Raw genomic sequence first — 15,934 nt, 5'->3', positions numbered from 1 at the left:
ATCTCTCTCCTGCCATCCATCTCCACCCTCTGACAATCAGAGGCTAGGGACACCATTCCTTACCCATCCTGGCTAATAGCCATTTATGGACTTAACCTCCATGAATTTATCTAGTTCTCTTTTAAACCCTGTTATAGTCCTAGCCTTCACAGCCTCCTCAGGCAAGGAGTTCCATAGGTTGACTGTGCGCTATGTGAAGAAGAACTTCCTTTTGTTTGTTTTAAACCTGCTGCCCATTAATTTTGTTTGGTGGCCTCTAGTTCTTATATTATGGGAACAAGTAAATAACTTTTCCTTATTCACTTTCTCCACATCACTCATGATTTTATAGACTTCTATCATATCTACCCTTAGTCTCCTCTTTTCCAAGCTGAAAAGTCCTAGCCTCTTTAATTTCTCCTCATATGGGACCCATTCCAAACCCCTAATCATTTTAGTTGCCTTTTTCTGAACTTTTTCTAATTCCAGTATATCTTTTTTGAAATGAGGAGACCACATCTGTATGCAGTATTCAAGATGTGGGCGTACCATGGATTTATATAAGGGCAATAAGATATTCTCCGTCTTATTCTCTATCCCTTTTTTAATGATTCCTAACATCCTGTTTGCTTTTTTGACTGCTTTCTGAAAATCTAAGTACACTATATCTACTGGATCCCTCTTGTCCACAAGCTTGTTGACCGCCTCAAAGAATTCTAGTAGATTGGTGAGGCATGATTTCCCTTTACAAAAACCATGTTGACTTTTCCCCAACAAATCTTTTTGCTGTTTGTACAGCACCAGGCACAATGGGGTCCTGGTCCTTGACTGGGGCTCTTAGATGCCACGGTAATAATTTTAAATTAATAAGTACATTTTTTAAAGAAAGATGTTGTCTTGGGCATTGGCACCTCTGGCCCATTGGTGGACCCAGCACTGCTTGGAAGTGTTTTTCACCATCAGTAGTTGTGACCGACATGAGCCATCCCAGGCGTTCAGGGCCTGAAAACTGGCGAACACAGCAAAACCTCCATTCTCCCCCAGACGCAGCCTCAGGAAAATGGTGCTTCCAAGTTAAACATTTGGCTGAGCAATGAAGAGAGACCAGGGTTTTGCTTCCTTTTGTTCCTTTTCTATTTAAGGAGTGGAATACAGTGACCTGTCCACAAATGCAACGGTCATTGTCTACTCTGCAACAGCTCCCGCACAAGCCCGGGGGTGAGGGTCAGTTTTAATGCGAGAAGGGTTTCCTAGCCTGTCCGCTGAGTGCCTGGGGACCTGTAACTCCCCCCCTTGATGATGGCTGAAGGAGGGCAGGAGGGGAGGAGGAGAGTAGGGGAGTGAAAGGAAAGATAGTCACTGCAAAGCCACGCACACACACAGGGCTCAAGGCTGCAGGCAAAAAAAACCCCAATGACTCCTAGGGGAGTTCTGAGCTGCAGGATTTAGCCTCAGCAGAGATAACACAGCAGGCCACTTTGGCATCACTCTGTGAGGTAAGTGGAAGTTTTACATCCCACACACACACACCGTACCTCTATCTATGGTAGTGCAGCAGGGAACAACAACAGGTCAGGATCATCAACACACCGGCAGTGAGAAGAGGATAATAAGCCACACTCTATTGCAAAGAACTGTACGTTTACCCAGGAATCACCTGGGGAATGGGACCTACCTCCCTAGAATGGGACCAACATCTGCCCATCCTGCTGCTGCAGAGGGGCTTTATGAGGCTTCCTAGAATGCAGACCCTTCTCTGGCTTTCACACGGGGTCTGTCTGATGTTCTCTTTGCCAGGCAGAACGAGGAAGGCCCCTGCTCTGGCAGGAGGGGCACAGCTTGGTGTCCCCAGAGACCCCTGAGTTTAGCCACAGAGAGCAAGGGAGGGAGGGATTTGGAGGGAGCCGAGAGACCCCAAGTGGGTCCCAAGGAAAAATGCCTGCCTGCAAATGGCTCCAGGGAATAAGGCGCTGAAAGCCATCATGGGAAAAGGCTCCAAACAGCCTTCAGTTTTAACTGCCTCATGCTGCATGTGCCAGGTACCTCTGGAGGGAATGCTTGCACCTGCTGGGTTGCAAAATGTGCTGATTTTGTCCATGAGGACACATCTGCCAAGCTGCCGGCCAGGTTGGGACATCTGAGGGGGAAGGCACCTGCCGTGCTGCGGAGCAGGCCAGTACAACCTGGTCCAATGCACCTGGCCAGGCGGCCGCTCACCTCCGGTACCTCCCGCCAAGCTGCCAGCTCTCAGGGCACATTGGTGGCTTATGGCAGCACAGCAGCTGCAGCCGGCCAGGAGCCAGCGGCACCATAGCGCGTGGCGTCTGGAAAGGACACTGTACCTGCTGCATCACATTGCGTTTCTGATTGACTGCTGCGAGGTAACGCAGGACCAGCTTGGTGGCTTCCGTTTTGCCAGAACCACTTTCGCCACTAGAAAGAGAAGACGCGAACATAAGGAAGGTCGCTGAGCGTGCAGTCAATCACCTGGAGCCAACCGAGAGGTTACCGAACCGAGCGGCAGCTACACGTGCTATGGGTGCTGTGCTCGGCCCTGCTCCCATTGAAATCAATGGCCAAATTCCTATTGGCTTCAGCAGGGGCTGGACCAGGCCTGGCGGTTTTACCATTATATTGATTTGGTTAAAGATGCCAGCTAGAGATCGATGCGCTCAATCGACATCCCTTTGGGATTTGCCATGACGATGATGATAAAGATGCCAGCTTCGCAGCCCGGCAGAAGGACATCTCAGATCTACCTGCGGGCCAGGTATGGCCTGGGCGGTGGCTGGGCAAGCTGCCATGAGCGGGCTCAAGCCGGAGCTAGAGAGGCCACCTCTTGGAACGAAAGGGAAGCTCCCTTTCCCCAGCCAGGCCGCAAGCTCTCACCTGATGATAATACACTGGTTGTGTTTGGCATCCATCATTTTGGTATAGGCGACGTTTGCAATAGCAAAAAGGTGCCTGCAAAAGAGCCAGACACACAGAGCGTTAGGGGAAAAACAGTCCCTGCAGAGGAGGGGTCCCCACCAGCCCAACACCTTGGCCAGTAGCAGGACAAGGCTTCTGATGCTCTGAGCTGAGCCAGCTCCCTCGCCTTAGGTCACCCACCGGCACAAAGGAAGTCGGAAGACACCCAGCAGGATCAAACCCCAGGCTTGCTACCCCTGGGCAGGAAAGATCTGGGCTGGGATCTCCACACGAGAGAGAGGACAGCTGCTTCATCATCAGACCGACCGTTTGGGCCTGAGTGCCCTCTGCAGCACCTCCCCTAAGCTGCTCAGCACTGCCCAGGATCCTGCCCAACCCCGGGGCCCGATCCTGCAAACCTTTACTGCCCCAAGTGGTTGTGGATTGCAGTGGGGCTACTGGGGCGAGAGAGGATTACTCCCTGGAGTAAAGCTCAGCAGGCTCGGGTCCCCGGCCATGACAATCTGAGCTCAAGGAGAGCGCAAGGAGCCTGAGCAGCCGGGCTGTGCAGCTGGGACAGCAGCCGGAAGGGGACTGTAACATGCCAGGAGGAGACAGACAGCACACTGCGCTTTGGGCGGGGGACGTACTTACGGGGGATTCTCTCCCAGTGCCCTTCCTTCATACTGCAGCACCTGCTCCGTCCCGTAGATGTTGTACATTTTGTAGGGGTTCACGGACACTAAGATGCTGCCTATGTAGGTCTGCAGCAGCAAGAGACACACAGAGGAAGAGCTGCTTATGTTTTTACGCTCAGCCACCGCTCCGCAGAAGATGAGCGGCAGGCATCTAAGCTGAGTGACAGTAATGCCTAATGCCATTTACCAAAGGATCTCAAAGCACTTTACAAAAGTGGGGGAAGGTCCGTCTCTGGGAAACAGTAGCACACATTGGTTAAGTCACTTGCTCAAAAAATCACACAGCGAGATGGGGGTGAAGCAGACTAGAACCCAGGCGTCCTGACACGCTGTGCCGTGAGTGACCCACCCACCAGACACACACTCTGCACATCAGTGTCAGACAGGACCCTCCCCCTGGTAATGCCAAGGAGACCCTGAGGCCTGTAATAAACTCTGAGTGTGACTTCAGCTGCCAGGAACTTACATAGATTAACTCGCGGTCAAACCTCGTCTTGATGTTCTGCAGCACTGCGCCCTCCTGGAGGTCCCTGGAACACACAGCACAAAAAGGGATCAAGGCCACGGCCCTAGTGCACAGCACCTTCAGAAAGAGGATGAGGCTGATGGCCAACAAATCCGCTCCTGTCCTCTCCACCCAGCCAGCTCAGTGCCACCAACGTGCACCCCTCCCAGTCCCAGGCACAGGCAGTCAAAACTCCGAAAAGCGAAGCTGGAGTCAGACTAAGGGAATCCACTGCCGAGGCTGGTGAGATCTTAAAGTGGGTCGGGGGAGGGCATCTGCGGGAGCTGTTCACAGCAGTGGGCACAGTCCATGCTAGGGCCTGGGGAGCACATTGTGCTAGTCACTCTACAGAACCAAGGAGAGACAACGGCCCCTGCCTCAAACAGTTAAGACGGAGGGTCGAAGGTGACACCGAGATGATGGGACTCACCCAAGGTCACACAGCAGGTCAGTGGCAGAGCTGGGCCTGTACCCTAGATTCCTGATTGCCAGGCCAGTGCCCTGGCCCCTAGCCCATAGTGGTGCTCTGCTGAGTGCTGCCAGCCAGCCCATGGTGATTAGCATTCCTTTTAGATCAGCCAGAGCATGCTGGCCAGTCACTTACTGCAGCTGGGTCATGTCCTCCACGCCATCTTCCTTCGGCTCCTCTCGCGGGCTCCTGGACGGCAGGTTGTGGATGGAGTGCATCTACACTCAGGGAGTAAGACATGCAGATCGGGCAGTTATTGCAGGGTGCAGCCGGGCAGCGCTACTCAGAGAACTTCTCTGGCCAGCTCGGGGGCCTCACGAGAGTTGGGGTCGGACCCCAAGCCAAGCTATTGCTCCCAAACTGGTCCAACTGGCATGTCCGTCTGCCGGGGCTGGGGACAAGATCCCCACTGCTCTATAGTGTCTGGACTGGCTCAACCTTCTCCCATCAGCAAGAGGAAACCCTAGGGAGCAATGAGGCTCGTGCAGGTGGAGCTGGAGGTTACAGAAGGGACTTTGCAAAGGGGGAGGTCTGACCCCAACCCTTTGCTGCCAAGTCCCTTCATCGCAGCAGGCCACCAGGTGGCATCACCTGGTACAGCCACCAATAAGGCCAGGGACTGTGTGGGGGTTGAGACACCAGGCCCTGGGGCAGTTCCTCTCTCCTCATCCCTTTCTGGGCATGGGTGTGTGACGGCCGCCATCTTGGCCAGCATGACTGGGATTAAAGTAGGGACCTCCAGAGCTAAACGCATGAGCTGCTACAGCTTGAGCTAAAGAGCCAGCCCTTGTAGCTAGGGCCTGTCACAGGGCCAGATCTCTGCAAATTGGGCCGTGCATAACACACTAACCAGTGGGTTCCAGTTGTAGCTATGGAGGCACAAAAATCAACTGCCTGATGGAGGTGGCTTTCCAATAAAGGAGAACAGAACTGGCCCTGTTATGGGGTACAGGGGTATGGAGCGACCCCTTTGGGCAGGAGCTTCAGCAAAGAGATGTCTTGAGATCAGACCATGCCACTCGCCTCTGCATCACTCCCCGGGCTCCCCCTCACTTACCATATCCAGCTCACACCTCTCAGCCTTGGTTTCCAAACCCTGCACAACTCTGCTCTGGTCTGCATCTCTAACCACATTCCCTGCCCCTCCACTTTGTTCCACTGATGATACCAGCCCTGCTGCCCTGTCTTTCCCCTCTTCACCCAGGCTTTCATGCTGGGCCCTATGTGGGACCAGCCCATCAACCCCCTCCCAAAGATTCATTTCTTCTACAAGCTGCACCCCCTCGCTCGCATACACACACAGAATATTAGACTGAGGACTTGTCTACATGGGGACATTCAGGAAAGTTAATCCAAATTAATTTTTAAAGCAAATTCATTAAACCACAATCAATCCCTTTGTGGACACTCTTGTGAATTAAGCTAAACCAAATTAAGGCCACTTTAATTCTGAATGAGAGTCTCCATGCATGGGTTCAATGTGGTTTGACTAATCCACTTTTAATCTGAATTAACACAAGGTGTGAATTTATTTTCCTGATTGTTCCCATGTAGACAGAGAGAGAAAAAGAAAATGACCATTAATTATCTGCATTACAGTAGCACCAAGAGCAGGGCCTGAAACAGTCTCTGACATAAAAGGATCACAATCTAACCAGACAATGTGGATGGGGAATCCATGCAGTGCCCTACCCACTAAGCCACACTGTCCCTCAGTGTGCTAAAGCAGCTCCCACAGTGTATTGTCCCTCTGCATTCCACTACAGCGCACGCCTTGAACTGCTGGGTAACATACACAGGCCCCTATATTGTCACACTGGCACCTATTTAGCTTTCAAGAACAATGCAAAGGGTAGCTGAGGCGCTGCTACAATCCCCGCGTGACATTCAGAGGTGGAAGATACCCATTGGGTCCCCGGGTCACCTCCCCCCAGCCAGTGCAGGATTGGTCCCTATCATCTCATTCCCTGTGCTTTGTCTAACGTGATTTTAAACGCCTCGCGCAGCATCAGCTGAATGCACAGAAGAGCCACAGAGCGTCTGTTACTTCACAAAAAGCCCAGGTAACTAAGAGTCACCAGCTTGGAAGAGCAGACAATAAACCCTGGAGCTTTTTCAATCATCACTGTAGCTCCTAACCTGGAGAGCATCCAGCCTCGCATGGGCTCGGGCCAGGGTAGGCAGCAAGCATGTAAGCAAATCGCCATCCACGGCAAGCCAGTCACGTACTGGGGTAGGTCTCAGATGAGCTCTGTCAGCCCGTGCGTGCCAAGAGAGGCCCCTCTAATTAAAACGCTCCTTCTGTTCCAATGCAGCTACCTGCCACAGATCAAGTCTCTGCATTTACATATCTCTCTTTTGTTCCATTGCTATGACAGAGGTCAAACGGCTCTAAAAGTACCAGCTGCCACCCTGGCTGCGGTGGGGGGGCTTATAGTTTTACAATGACAGAGCCCAGGGATAACTCTGTGCCTTTATGAAACCTCAGTCTGGACTGGGCTGGTTTCCCCTTTCCAGCGTAGGTGCCAGTTCGCTAGCTGTGCCCGCACAGCCTGGCTCCTGCATCCCACTGTTGAGGAACCTCTTTCCAACAGGCCAGGTTTTTTAAGCAGCCAAAGCCAACGTTGTGGTGCCAGCTGTGGTCTCTGGGGGGTTGGCTGTCAGTGGGTAAGTCAGCCCAAGCAGGGGAGCACAGGCTGGCCACCTTAGCTTCTCTCCTGCTCAGAACTGCCATGTGGGTAGAGCCACGCTCCCGCTGGCATGGTCTGAATGCAACGGCGCGAGTCTCATCTTGCCGACACCACCGGGCATCCTTACCCCAGAGCTAGCAAGAGGAGCGTCAGAGCCTGGGCCGGATGGCACAGAGGAGAAAACATTTTTTTAGTTTCACATCTGAGGCCAGCTCTTTTGCAAGAGAAGGGAGCCAGATCTAGTGGTTAGAGCAGGAGGCTGGCGGTCAGGACTCCTGGGTTCCTCGGCTGACTGGCTGCAAGCACCTGATGCTCATTCCATGCTGTGAGGAGGGTGGGGAAGGGGCACAACCAGGGGCTACACATTAACTCTACTAATAGACAGGGTCTGGTTTTAACCCTTCAAACCCTGGTGTTTTCCACAGCACTCGGCCAATTTGTTTCTCTGTCCAATGTGTAACTTACACCCCACATCTCACTGCAGATTTGGCCCGAGGATTTTAAGAGAGCTGAACCTGCTTACCCACGGGGCCAATGTTGCTCACTCTTCAGTGTAAGGGCCTGATCCAACGCCCCCTGACATCATTTGGATCTGGATCTTTGGATCTGGTCCTACATTCAGATTAACCCCCGTGGGTTTACTACAATGTAAACTGGCCCCAGGTCTGGATTCTGCTCCAAATGCACCAAACTGGCCCAAATCCCTGGAATTACCTTATCATGCCAGGGCGGTTTCTTGCCCGTGTTCCCACGCTCCCAGTGGTTCCCATCACCCTGGTTCTGCACTGAGGATCTGTGGGTCAGGTACCCAGCAGCGCTGTCTCCTCGCCGGCCCGACCACTTGTTCAGGCTCCCAGGGGGAGGGTTAGGAAGCAGTTTCTCAGAAGACCACGCGTTGGGTGACACACGGACATTCACCATCTGCTGCTTAGACCAGTGCTGCTTGTGCATGTAGGACATCCTTCTGAAGGTGCCCAGCCTCTGGACCTGCGGCATGACAACAGCGTACCTCCCTGTGCCGTCCTCCCCTGACATGTCCTCGTTCTCAAATTGCTCAGCAGGGAGTTTTGCTGGTCTGCTGCATGCTTCCTGCAGGGATGGGGACCCGGCAAAGGAGGGGCCAGCTCCCGTCACAGAATGGGGGCCTTTGAAGGCCACAGTTCTTTGCGACTGAGGGCCCAGATTTGCTTCGCCTTTCAGCACAGCGTGGGGGCTGCAGGTGGCTGAATAAGACAAATTCCCACCCGGAACCTTATGTGCCCAGTTTGGGGTAGGTGACCGTGACCTGTTTGCTTCTCCCATTGGCATCGTAGCATGTTTTAGGGACGGAGCAGGGGAGGCCGGCTTCTGAGAAGGGCTCCTACCAAGGGGGCGTCTAGGATCTGTCGGTGATGGTGGGCGTTGTCCCTGGGCTCCATGTCCGCCCTCTCTCACTGAGAATTTAAGAGCTGTGGGTCCTGATGTCTGACCTGCCACTGGCTGTCCAAATCGTTTCAGGAATGCATTCCCACCTCCTGCTTTGCTCGCAGGCATGCTGCTGGTTTCTGCAGGAGAAGGCCTCCTCATGGAAGGGGTGTGGGTCATCCCAGCCAGAGGCTGACCAATGCGTTTGATAAATGCCTTAGGGATCCCAGGAGCAGGGCTGGGAGGCGGAGGCAGCTTTGAAATGCTCCTCATGCTTCCGCCTCCTGCCATCTTGGGTGATGGAGTTCGCTGAGCTGGCATTTCGTTCCCAGACGCCCCGTCCCAACGTGGCCGTGCAGGCAGCTGCCCTGCTGGCCCATTAGCATCCATGGGCGACGGGGGCCAGCCAGGTAGAAAGTTAGGAGAGTCTTTGATGGTAACACGATGGCTTCCTTGGCGTGTCAGCATCTGAGGGGAGGATGTTCTTGCCGATCCCCGGGGAGGCGGCCCGCCTCTGACGGACGGCATCGGGGATGGTGGGAGGGGAGACTGAGCTCCCACTGGACGGCCCAACTGCTTCAGAAACGAGTTCCTCATTAAAGGCTTCACTGCTTTAGTTGGGGGCTCGGGCTGCCTGATCCAAGCCTGGGGGAGCCGCCTGTGCATTTCCACGGGTGAGCGGCTCAGTCTCCTTGATAGCTGAGGGGAAGATGACTGTCTGCTCCCAGCGCCCCTGGCTGAAAAGCTAGGGGACCTTGCCTCAGGAGGAGACCCAAACTGCCTCAGGGATGGGTGAGGTGAAGAGGGTGCTTTCAGCTCCCCAGGGGCAGGATTATGGAGCCCTGGAGGGGCTAAGCTCCCAGGCAGGGTGGCTGGGGTGGTGCCTTGGGGGGTTGAGCCAAACATTTGAAACCTGGCTGAGCTGGATTTTAGGGTGGGCTGTGGGGATGGCAGGCTGGAAGGTGGCTCACCCCTTGTGCTATTGATGTGCTTTAGCACAGGCTGTGGAGACCAACTCCTCTGACTCATGAATGGGTTATGAACTGTTGGCCTAGGAGATGGCATGGGCTGGAAGGTGGAATCTATAGGTGCTGTGCTCCCAGCGGTGGAGGAGTTTTGTCTCCAGGATAGAGGAGGAGAGGAGACATTTTCTCTGGCCACTGGAGACCCTGGTCTCCTCAAAGAGGGAGGAGGAGCAGTAGGAGGGTTCTTCATCCTCAGAGAGGATCGTGGTGAGGGATGGGGACTTCTGGGTCTCATTGGTGTCTGGTAAGACGGAAGCTGTTGAGACTTCCCAGTCATGTGACTACCGAACCGCTGCAGAAAGGGGTTGTTCGTCTCTGGCTTTTGAAAATCCAGCTGCGGCTGGTTAAAGTTGAGCCTTTTCACACTGGGTTTTGGAGAAGGGGGTCTCTGCCACACAGAAGAATGAGACGGTGGCCTGAGGGGCTCCAGGCTGCTTCTGCTTCCTACTCTCCTTAAAGGATGTGGGGAGGAGGAGATGCTCCTCCGGGAAGGCTGAGGGGAAGGAGGCCTTTGGGAGTTGTTGTTGTTACTGGCTGGGTAATTGAATTTCCTCATAGGCAAGAAAGGTGCCGAGTCCAAGGTCTCCATCCCTGCTAATTTATGGCCAAACTTTTTATAGGACGGCTCAATAAATGGATGCCGGTCATGCGACTTCTCCTGGGGGATGTCAAAATGCCTTACAGAGGGCTGTGGAGAAGAGTGATGAAAGCTCTTCCTCTCTGGACTCCTACGCTGCCTGCTAAGTTTCGGGGAAGAGGTGGAACTTGGCATGTCGCCGTGTCTAATTGATGGCTGAGGGGAAGGTGGCCTCAGAGGCCCGCTCTCACCAAATGACAGAGATGTTGCCCTCCTTACTGGAGAGGGCGTGGGGGGCCTGCCCGTCACCTCGCTCCCACGGTGTTTTAAAATGGGTTTTGGTTGCGTGAGGGATCTTTGTAAGAACTGCCCTAGGGGGCTCCCACATCCTCGCGGAGAGAAACTTTGCAAATGCGCCTCCTGGACATTGCCTTGCTGGTCGAACCTGCTTCCCATTGACTTTGGAGAGTGAGGCCTTGGAAGCCAGCTGCCATGAGCCTGGCCAACATGGCCGTATGTCACTGAGGGTTGGGGATCCCCAACGCTGAACTGGGCGAAGGGAGACGCCAGCGGCTCGTATTCACCGTAGTCATCCTCATCTTGATCCACACCGCCAAGAGAAATATGCGGAGAAGGAGGGAGGGGAACATCAAGTTTGTCTCTTCCAAACAGCTTCACCTGAGGCCTGGGGAAGAGCCTGAACTTCCTGTTTAACGACAGTTTAGAAGGCGTTTCCTCGATCCCCTGCTGCTCAAAGAAGGAAGAATTAGGGAGCATAAAAGGGTAATCTCCATTCTCATCCACCAACTCCTCTGGCTCATCCATCTCTGTTATATCATCCAAGGGATACGCATAAGGGTTATAGGAAGACTGAGCTGGAGGGCCCCATTCGTATTCGCTGTAACTGATTTCATGCTGAGGGGAATAATCATCCAGATAGCCCATTTCATCTACCCTCAGGTTGTAGGGCCCTCCAGAAGGACCATATTTGTCTTCAAAAGAGCCGTATGGCCCTGTTTGCTCTTCATAGTAATCCATATCGCTCCTATATTGGTCATAGGGTTCATATGGTGAATAGCCAGAAGGTGACTCATAATCCTGGTCTTCATAGTCATAGTACTCAGACTGGTTTTGCAGCGGATCATCGTAGTAGTCCAGGGGCTCTTCGTAAAGCCCATATTCGTCTTCCATATCATATCCAGGGTAGTCCTCGTAATCAGATACCCTTCTGTTATGAAAGTCGTGTCTGTCTGCATAGTCAGTTGGTGCCTGGAGGTAGCTTTCCTCCTCAGGGTAGCCATACTGAGCTGGGGCCTGCGAGTCGTAAAAGCTGCTGTCATCCTGGTAACAGTTGTAATAGTCCAGTGGGACTGCAGGGCCCTCATACCCGCTTGGCCTGGGCTGTGAGAACCTCCCAGAGGGCTGCCTCACAAGGCCGCCATGTTCAAAATTTGGCTGGTAGCCATATTCCTCTTCCCCTTGGCCATAGAGCCTCCTGGCTCCAGAGAACCTTTTCATGTTGGCTCGGTGCCTCAGAATCTCGTCCTCTGACGGGAAGGGGAGTTTCTTAGCTCCAATCCTAGACAGCCAGGCCTCATTCATGGACCTCTCATTGTAGGTAAGCCTGGCCCGTTTGGACAGGAACTTCCTTGTCAGCCAGCTGGTGGCGGCAGCAGCTTTGCTCAGGATCTGAGCCCGGGGTTTGAATTTCTCTTTCGTTCTCCTTCGGCGGAAGAGGCTGCTGAAGAACCCACCCTCCTCCTTCGGTTTCTCGCCTCCCAGTCCCAGCCGTATCAGCAGGAAAGAGGGCTTTTTCGGGTTGCCACTGGCCTCCTCTTTCTTCTTCTTCTTCCCTATACTCTTGAAGCGCATCATGAGGTTGGAGGTGGATTTCAGCACTGCCTTCTTCTTCTTCATCTTCTTCTTCGTGCTGTATTTATTCAGCCCCCAGAAAAACCGGGAGGTGTTCTTGAACTGCCCCTTCTTGGAGCGCTTCAGGCCTAGCCTCTTGAAGCCCATGAAGAGCTTGGATGCACTCTTCAGGCTCTTCTTCATTTTGGACTTGGGCGGTTCCACTTCCCTCCTAGCTAGACCAGCCATAGCCTTGGTAGCCCCTTTCAGCTGAGCCTTGGCATGCTCCTTCTTCGCCCCCTTCTTCTTCCGGGCATCATCGCCCGCCAGCCCCATCACCAGGTGGGAGGCACCTTTGAGGTGCAGGTCCTTCTTCTTTTTCTTTGCAGAATAATCTTCCTCCTCCTCCTCCTCCTCCTCTTCCGACAGCACCTTCTTCCCTCTCCCCTGCTTCTTACCACCCATGGCTTTGGAGGCCTCCTTTTTGTCCTTCCCTTTCTTTTTCTTAGGGTCTTCCTCACTGTCCTCGTCTTCGTCCTCCTCCTCCACCATCTCACTCTCCTCATCGCTGTCTTCCTCGGCATTGCTCTTCGTTAGTTCAGAGTCCGAGGCCTCCTCCGACTCACTGAGGACCTCCTTCTTCCCCTTCTTGGCATCCTTCCCCTTCTTCTCATCCTTCCCTTTCCCCTTTGCCACTTCCTTCCCCTTCCCCACTTTGGCATTGCTCTTTCCCCCCTTGACCTCGTCCTTGCCCTTCTTAGCATTGCCACCCTTCTCAGCAGTCTTTTTGGTCTCACCTTTTTTGCCACCCATGCTCCTGGTGTTTCAGGCTCATACTCTAGCCTCCAGGTGCGGCAGTGCCATACGTCACCCAGGATCCTGAGTATAGGTGTGGGTTATAACAGTGTCCCCCTGGGTGGTCAATGCCCCAAAACCAGGCAGCAGCAGCAAGCCTTCAAAGCCAAACCTTCATGCTGCCCATGCACATTCGTGAGACAATTGTAATGTCTTCCCAGCAGCAGCAGGACAGCTTTTCTGCATTGCTCTGAAACAGGGGCACGCGGTGCCAGGAGCTAGTGCTCGTATACAGGTCTTGGTTTTATTTACCTTTGCAGGATTTCAGTGAGACAGAGCAGTTCTCCATCCTTCCCCTCCTAGGCTTAGTCGTTCCTTCTTAGTCCCCCCTACTGCACTTTAGAATGTGAATGCAGTGTCCCAGCGGTGATGAGAACATCCTCTGATACTTGCAGCTGCATCCTCTGGGAGATCCTGCTTCATCCTTCCACTGGGAAGTCCCCGGTCCTGGCTCTTAACATTCCATACCGACTCCTCAGTCAAAATGTCTCATCCCATCCTGCGATGCACCTTTTTGCCAGGCACGGGGAGTTAAGAACTCAAGTTATTGCGACTGTTCTGCTAGACTGTAACTGTATCTCCTTGGCTCCCGGCCCTATGAATAATGCAAGTGGGCTGCCCTGCTTCCACTCAGAGACTCTTCCGAAGGACACAGAAGAAGCGAAGGAAGAGAACTCAGAAATGGCCTCTGGCCAGCGCTCCAAATGCACTGGCCACAGCAATTGGAAGATAAATCTGGATGAAGGCAAAGAGTGGAACCATCCTTCTTAGAGGGTGAAATTCACATTCACCACTAGCAGCCTACACCTCACGTCACCCAAAGGGCTTCAATCGGATAAAAAAGTGGTGCATAGTCTCTCTGCCTAGGGGGTGAATTTTTTCCCAGACAGCATAGGTCTTCTCTTGGTTTTCTCCCCACAGTATCGATCCCCACCAGGGATAGCCGCATTAAAACAGGGGCTCTGATTCTCCTCTTGCTCACAGTGCCATAAATCAGGAGTAAACCAGGAGTCACTGGGAGACACACCAGTGTTCCTAGTGGGACCAGTGTCAGGAGCTTGTCTGCCTCTTTCTCCCCCAGGCTAGGAGGCTACATTTACGTGTCAAAATTAGAAGACAATGATCCTGTTACAGAGGGTGGGCCACATTCAACTTTCATCTACACTGGGGACGGTTGCTGGGGTTGCTCTAACATAGCTGAGAGCATGACCTCGGTTCAGAAATAAGCAGCAGGGATGGGTGAAATCTAGCCTGAAGACCCTGTTCTCATCCGTCATCTTAGCCATTGTCAAGGGGAGAACACAAAGGCACAGTCTTTGAATAGGACCTTTCCCATGAGACGTCAGTGACTGGCTCATGCTAGGAAAGCCCCAGCCCTTCAGAGCCAAATTCTGCTCTCACGGCCACGCACCCGCTGACTCCAGTAGGACTGCCTGGGTGAGAGACCTTCACCCTGCGTTTTTTTTAACCTTGCAAATCTGACAGCTGTGGTGAAATTAACCCTCAAGAATAACTAATAAGCATGTGGGTTTTCAAGGGAGCCAATGAAAAGAGCAGGACGGGACATCCTAGTTTATAGAAGGCAGCACCTTCCATTGGTGAGCCTGAATCCCACAGCGTTACTGACACTGGATCTCCAGCCTTCTCCAACTGCCTAAGGGGACATTGGAGCAAGCAAGCCTAAGGCAATACCACTCAGGGGGATTCAGGTGAGCTTCAGAGTCAATAAACAACAGAGAAAAGGACGGGAGGATTGGAATGATCATAAGCTGCTAGGCACATCCACGCAGCTTTCCACTGACAGTCTGAGCCCTACAGCAGTTCACATCCCAGGCAGCCTGCACTGACGAGACAGCTGTCCGCAGCCTACACACCTGCTAAAAGCATGAGCTGCTACAGATGTGCTTGCACTAAACCTGCCTGGCGGGGGAGGGGGACTGTAACAGCTCATAGCCTGTGTGGATCAGGCATGAAGGGGGCCCCATAACATGCACTCGCCAGTGGGTTACGCATGCAGTTAGCAGGGCGGTGCAGGAATGTGAACGGACATGTTTGCTTGTTGTGTGCACAAGATTGTCTATGAAAGGGCAGGGGTATGTGTGGCGTGACTAGTGTGTTTGCATGGCCAGGGGGTGCACAGGGACAGCAACTGTGGAATGGGGAATCAGAGCCCTGCAACAATTTGCAGCCGAGCCCTGTTTTCCACCCCCCCAGTTTCCCCATCACCCCCTGCAGGACAATGGGGATAGTCTCCATGTGTTTTAAATTTACTTCCCAAGCAGGGTGGAAAGAATGCAGAGATCCTGCCACCACCACCTGCACTGTTCTGGAGGACACTGGTATCTCCTCTAGCATAAGGCAGGCCCTAAGGGCAGCCAGAAAGCTGAGAATGATTTCTGAACCTTCAGTCGCTGCCAGCTCCCTGTGACATTAATATCACTCCACGGCAAGCCCTGCAGCATGTTTTCTGTGGCCAGTAGCAAATGGCTTAATAGCACTGGGCCCTGCTGTGGTTTTTCTATCCCTTCCCCAGGAATGTCAGGCCCCGAAGCCCTTTCTAAGACCCAGACATCCGTGCTCCTGGCTCAGGTTTCATAAGGAAAGCAAAGGAGCACATTTCATATCGGAGCGCGACTAACTTGAAATCAGACACTCAAATCTTCCCCAGCCTTCGTGTTCGCTGCTCCGCTCTTATTGCAAATCAGGAGGGCTGCTCTCCTGTGAATTCAGTGGCGGGGGAGGCCCAGCCATGCCTCCTTGGGCAGACGAGCAGAGATCAGGCTTGCTTTTCAGCCAGGCAAAATCGTGCTGAGGATACGTGTTAGCTTTGCAGCATGCTGCCTCCACTCCCAGATCCCCGCGTAGTGAACTCTGCTCCCCCAGCGACTGTTCCTACGGCGCAATGGGCAGCGCTGCGGGAGACGCATTAATTGGTGGGTGCACCGGAGCGCTCAGGGCCGTGTACGTGGCG

The 15,934-nt window shown here is 53.4% G+C and overlaps 1 protein-coding gene across 1 annotated transcript in view; it reads right to left on the bottom strand.

The window, feature by feature from the left end:
• Positions 1-12,921, bottom strand: part of MYO15A (myosin XVA) — an 82,087-nt gene extending 69,166 nt beyond the window's left edge. Inside the window, exons 1-10 of the mRNA XM_039493381.1 lie at positions 12,567-12,921; positions 10,567-12,461; positions 10,212-10,335; positions 7,966-8,474; positions 4,697-4,779; positions 4,054-4,117; positions 3,544-3,653; positions 2,869-2,943; positions 2,322-2,412; positions 1,515-1,520 (exon numbers count right to left, since the gene is read on the bottom strand). Of these exons, the coding sequence (XP_039349315.1) occupies positions 1,515-1,520; positions 2,322-2,412; positions 2,869-2,943; positions 3,544-3,653; positions 4,054-4,117; positions 4,697-4,779; positions 7,966-8,474; positions 10,212-10,335; positions 10,567-12,461; positions 12,567-12,921 (3,312 nt within the window). The remainder of the gene's footprint in view (positions 1-1,514; positions 1,521-2,321; positions 2,413-2,868; positions 2,944-3,543; positions 3,654-4,053; positions 4,118-4,696; positions 4,780-7,965; positions 8,475-10,211; positions 10,336-10,566; positions 12,462-12,566) is intronic.
• Between the last annotated feature and the right edge of the window lie 3,013 nt (positions 12,922-15,934).

This window comes from Mauremys reevesii, linkage group 10 (genome assembly GCF_016161935.1).
Source record: "Mauremys reevesii isolate NIE-2019 linkage group 10, ASM1616193v1, whole genome shotgun sequence".
NCBI lineage: Eukaryota > Metazoa > Chordata > Testudines > Geoemydidae > Mauremys > Mauremys reevesii.
The sequence above is the reverse complement of the archived record's forward strand: the minus strand, read 5'-3'. Positions and strand labels throughout refer to the sequence as shown.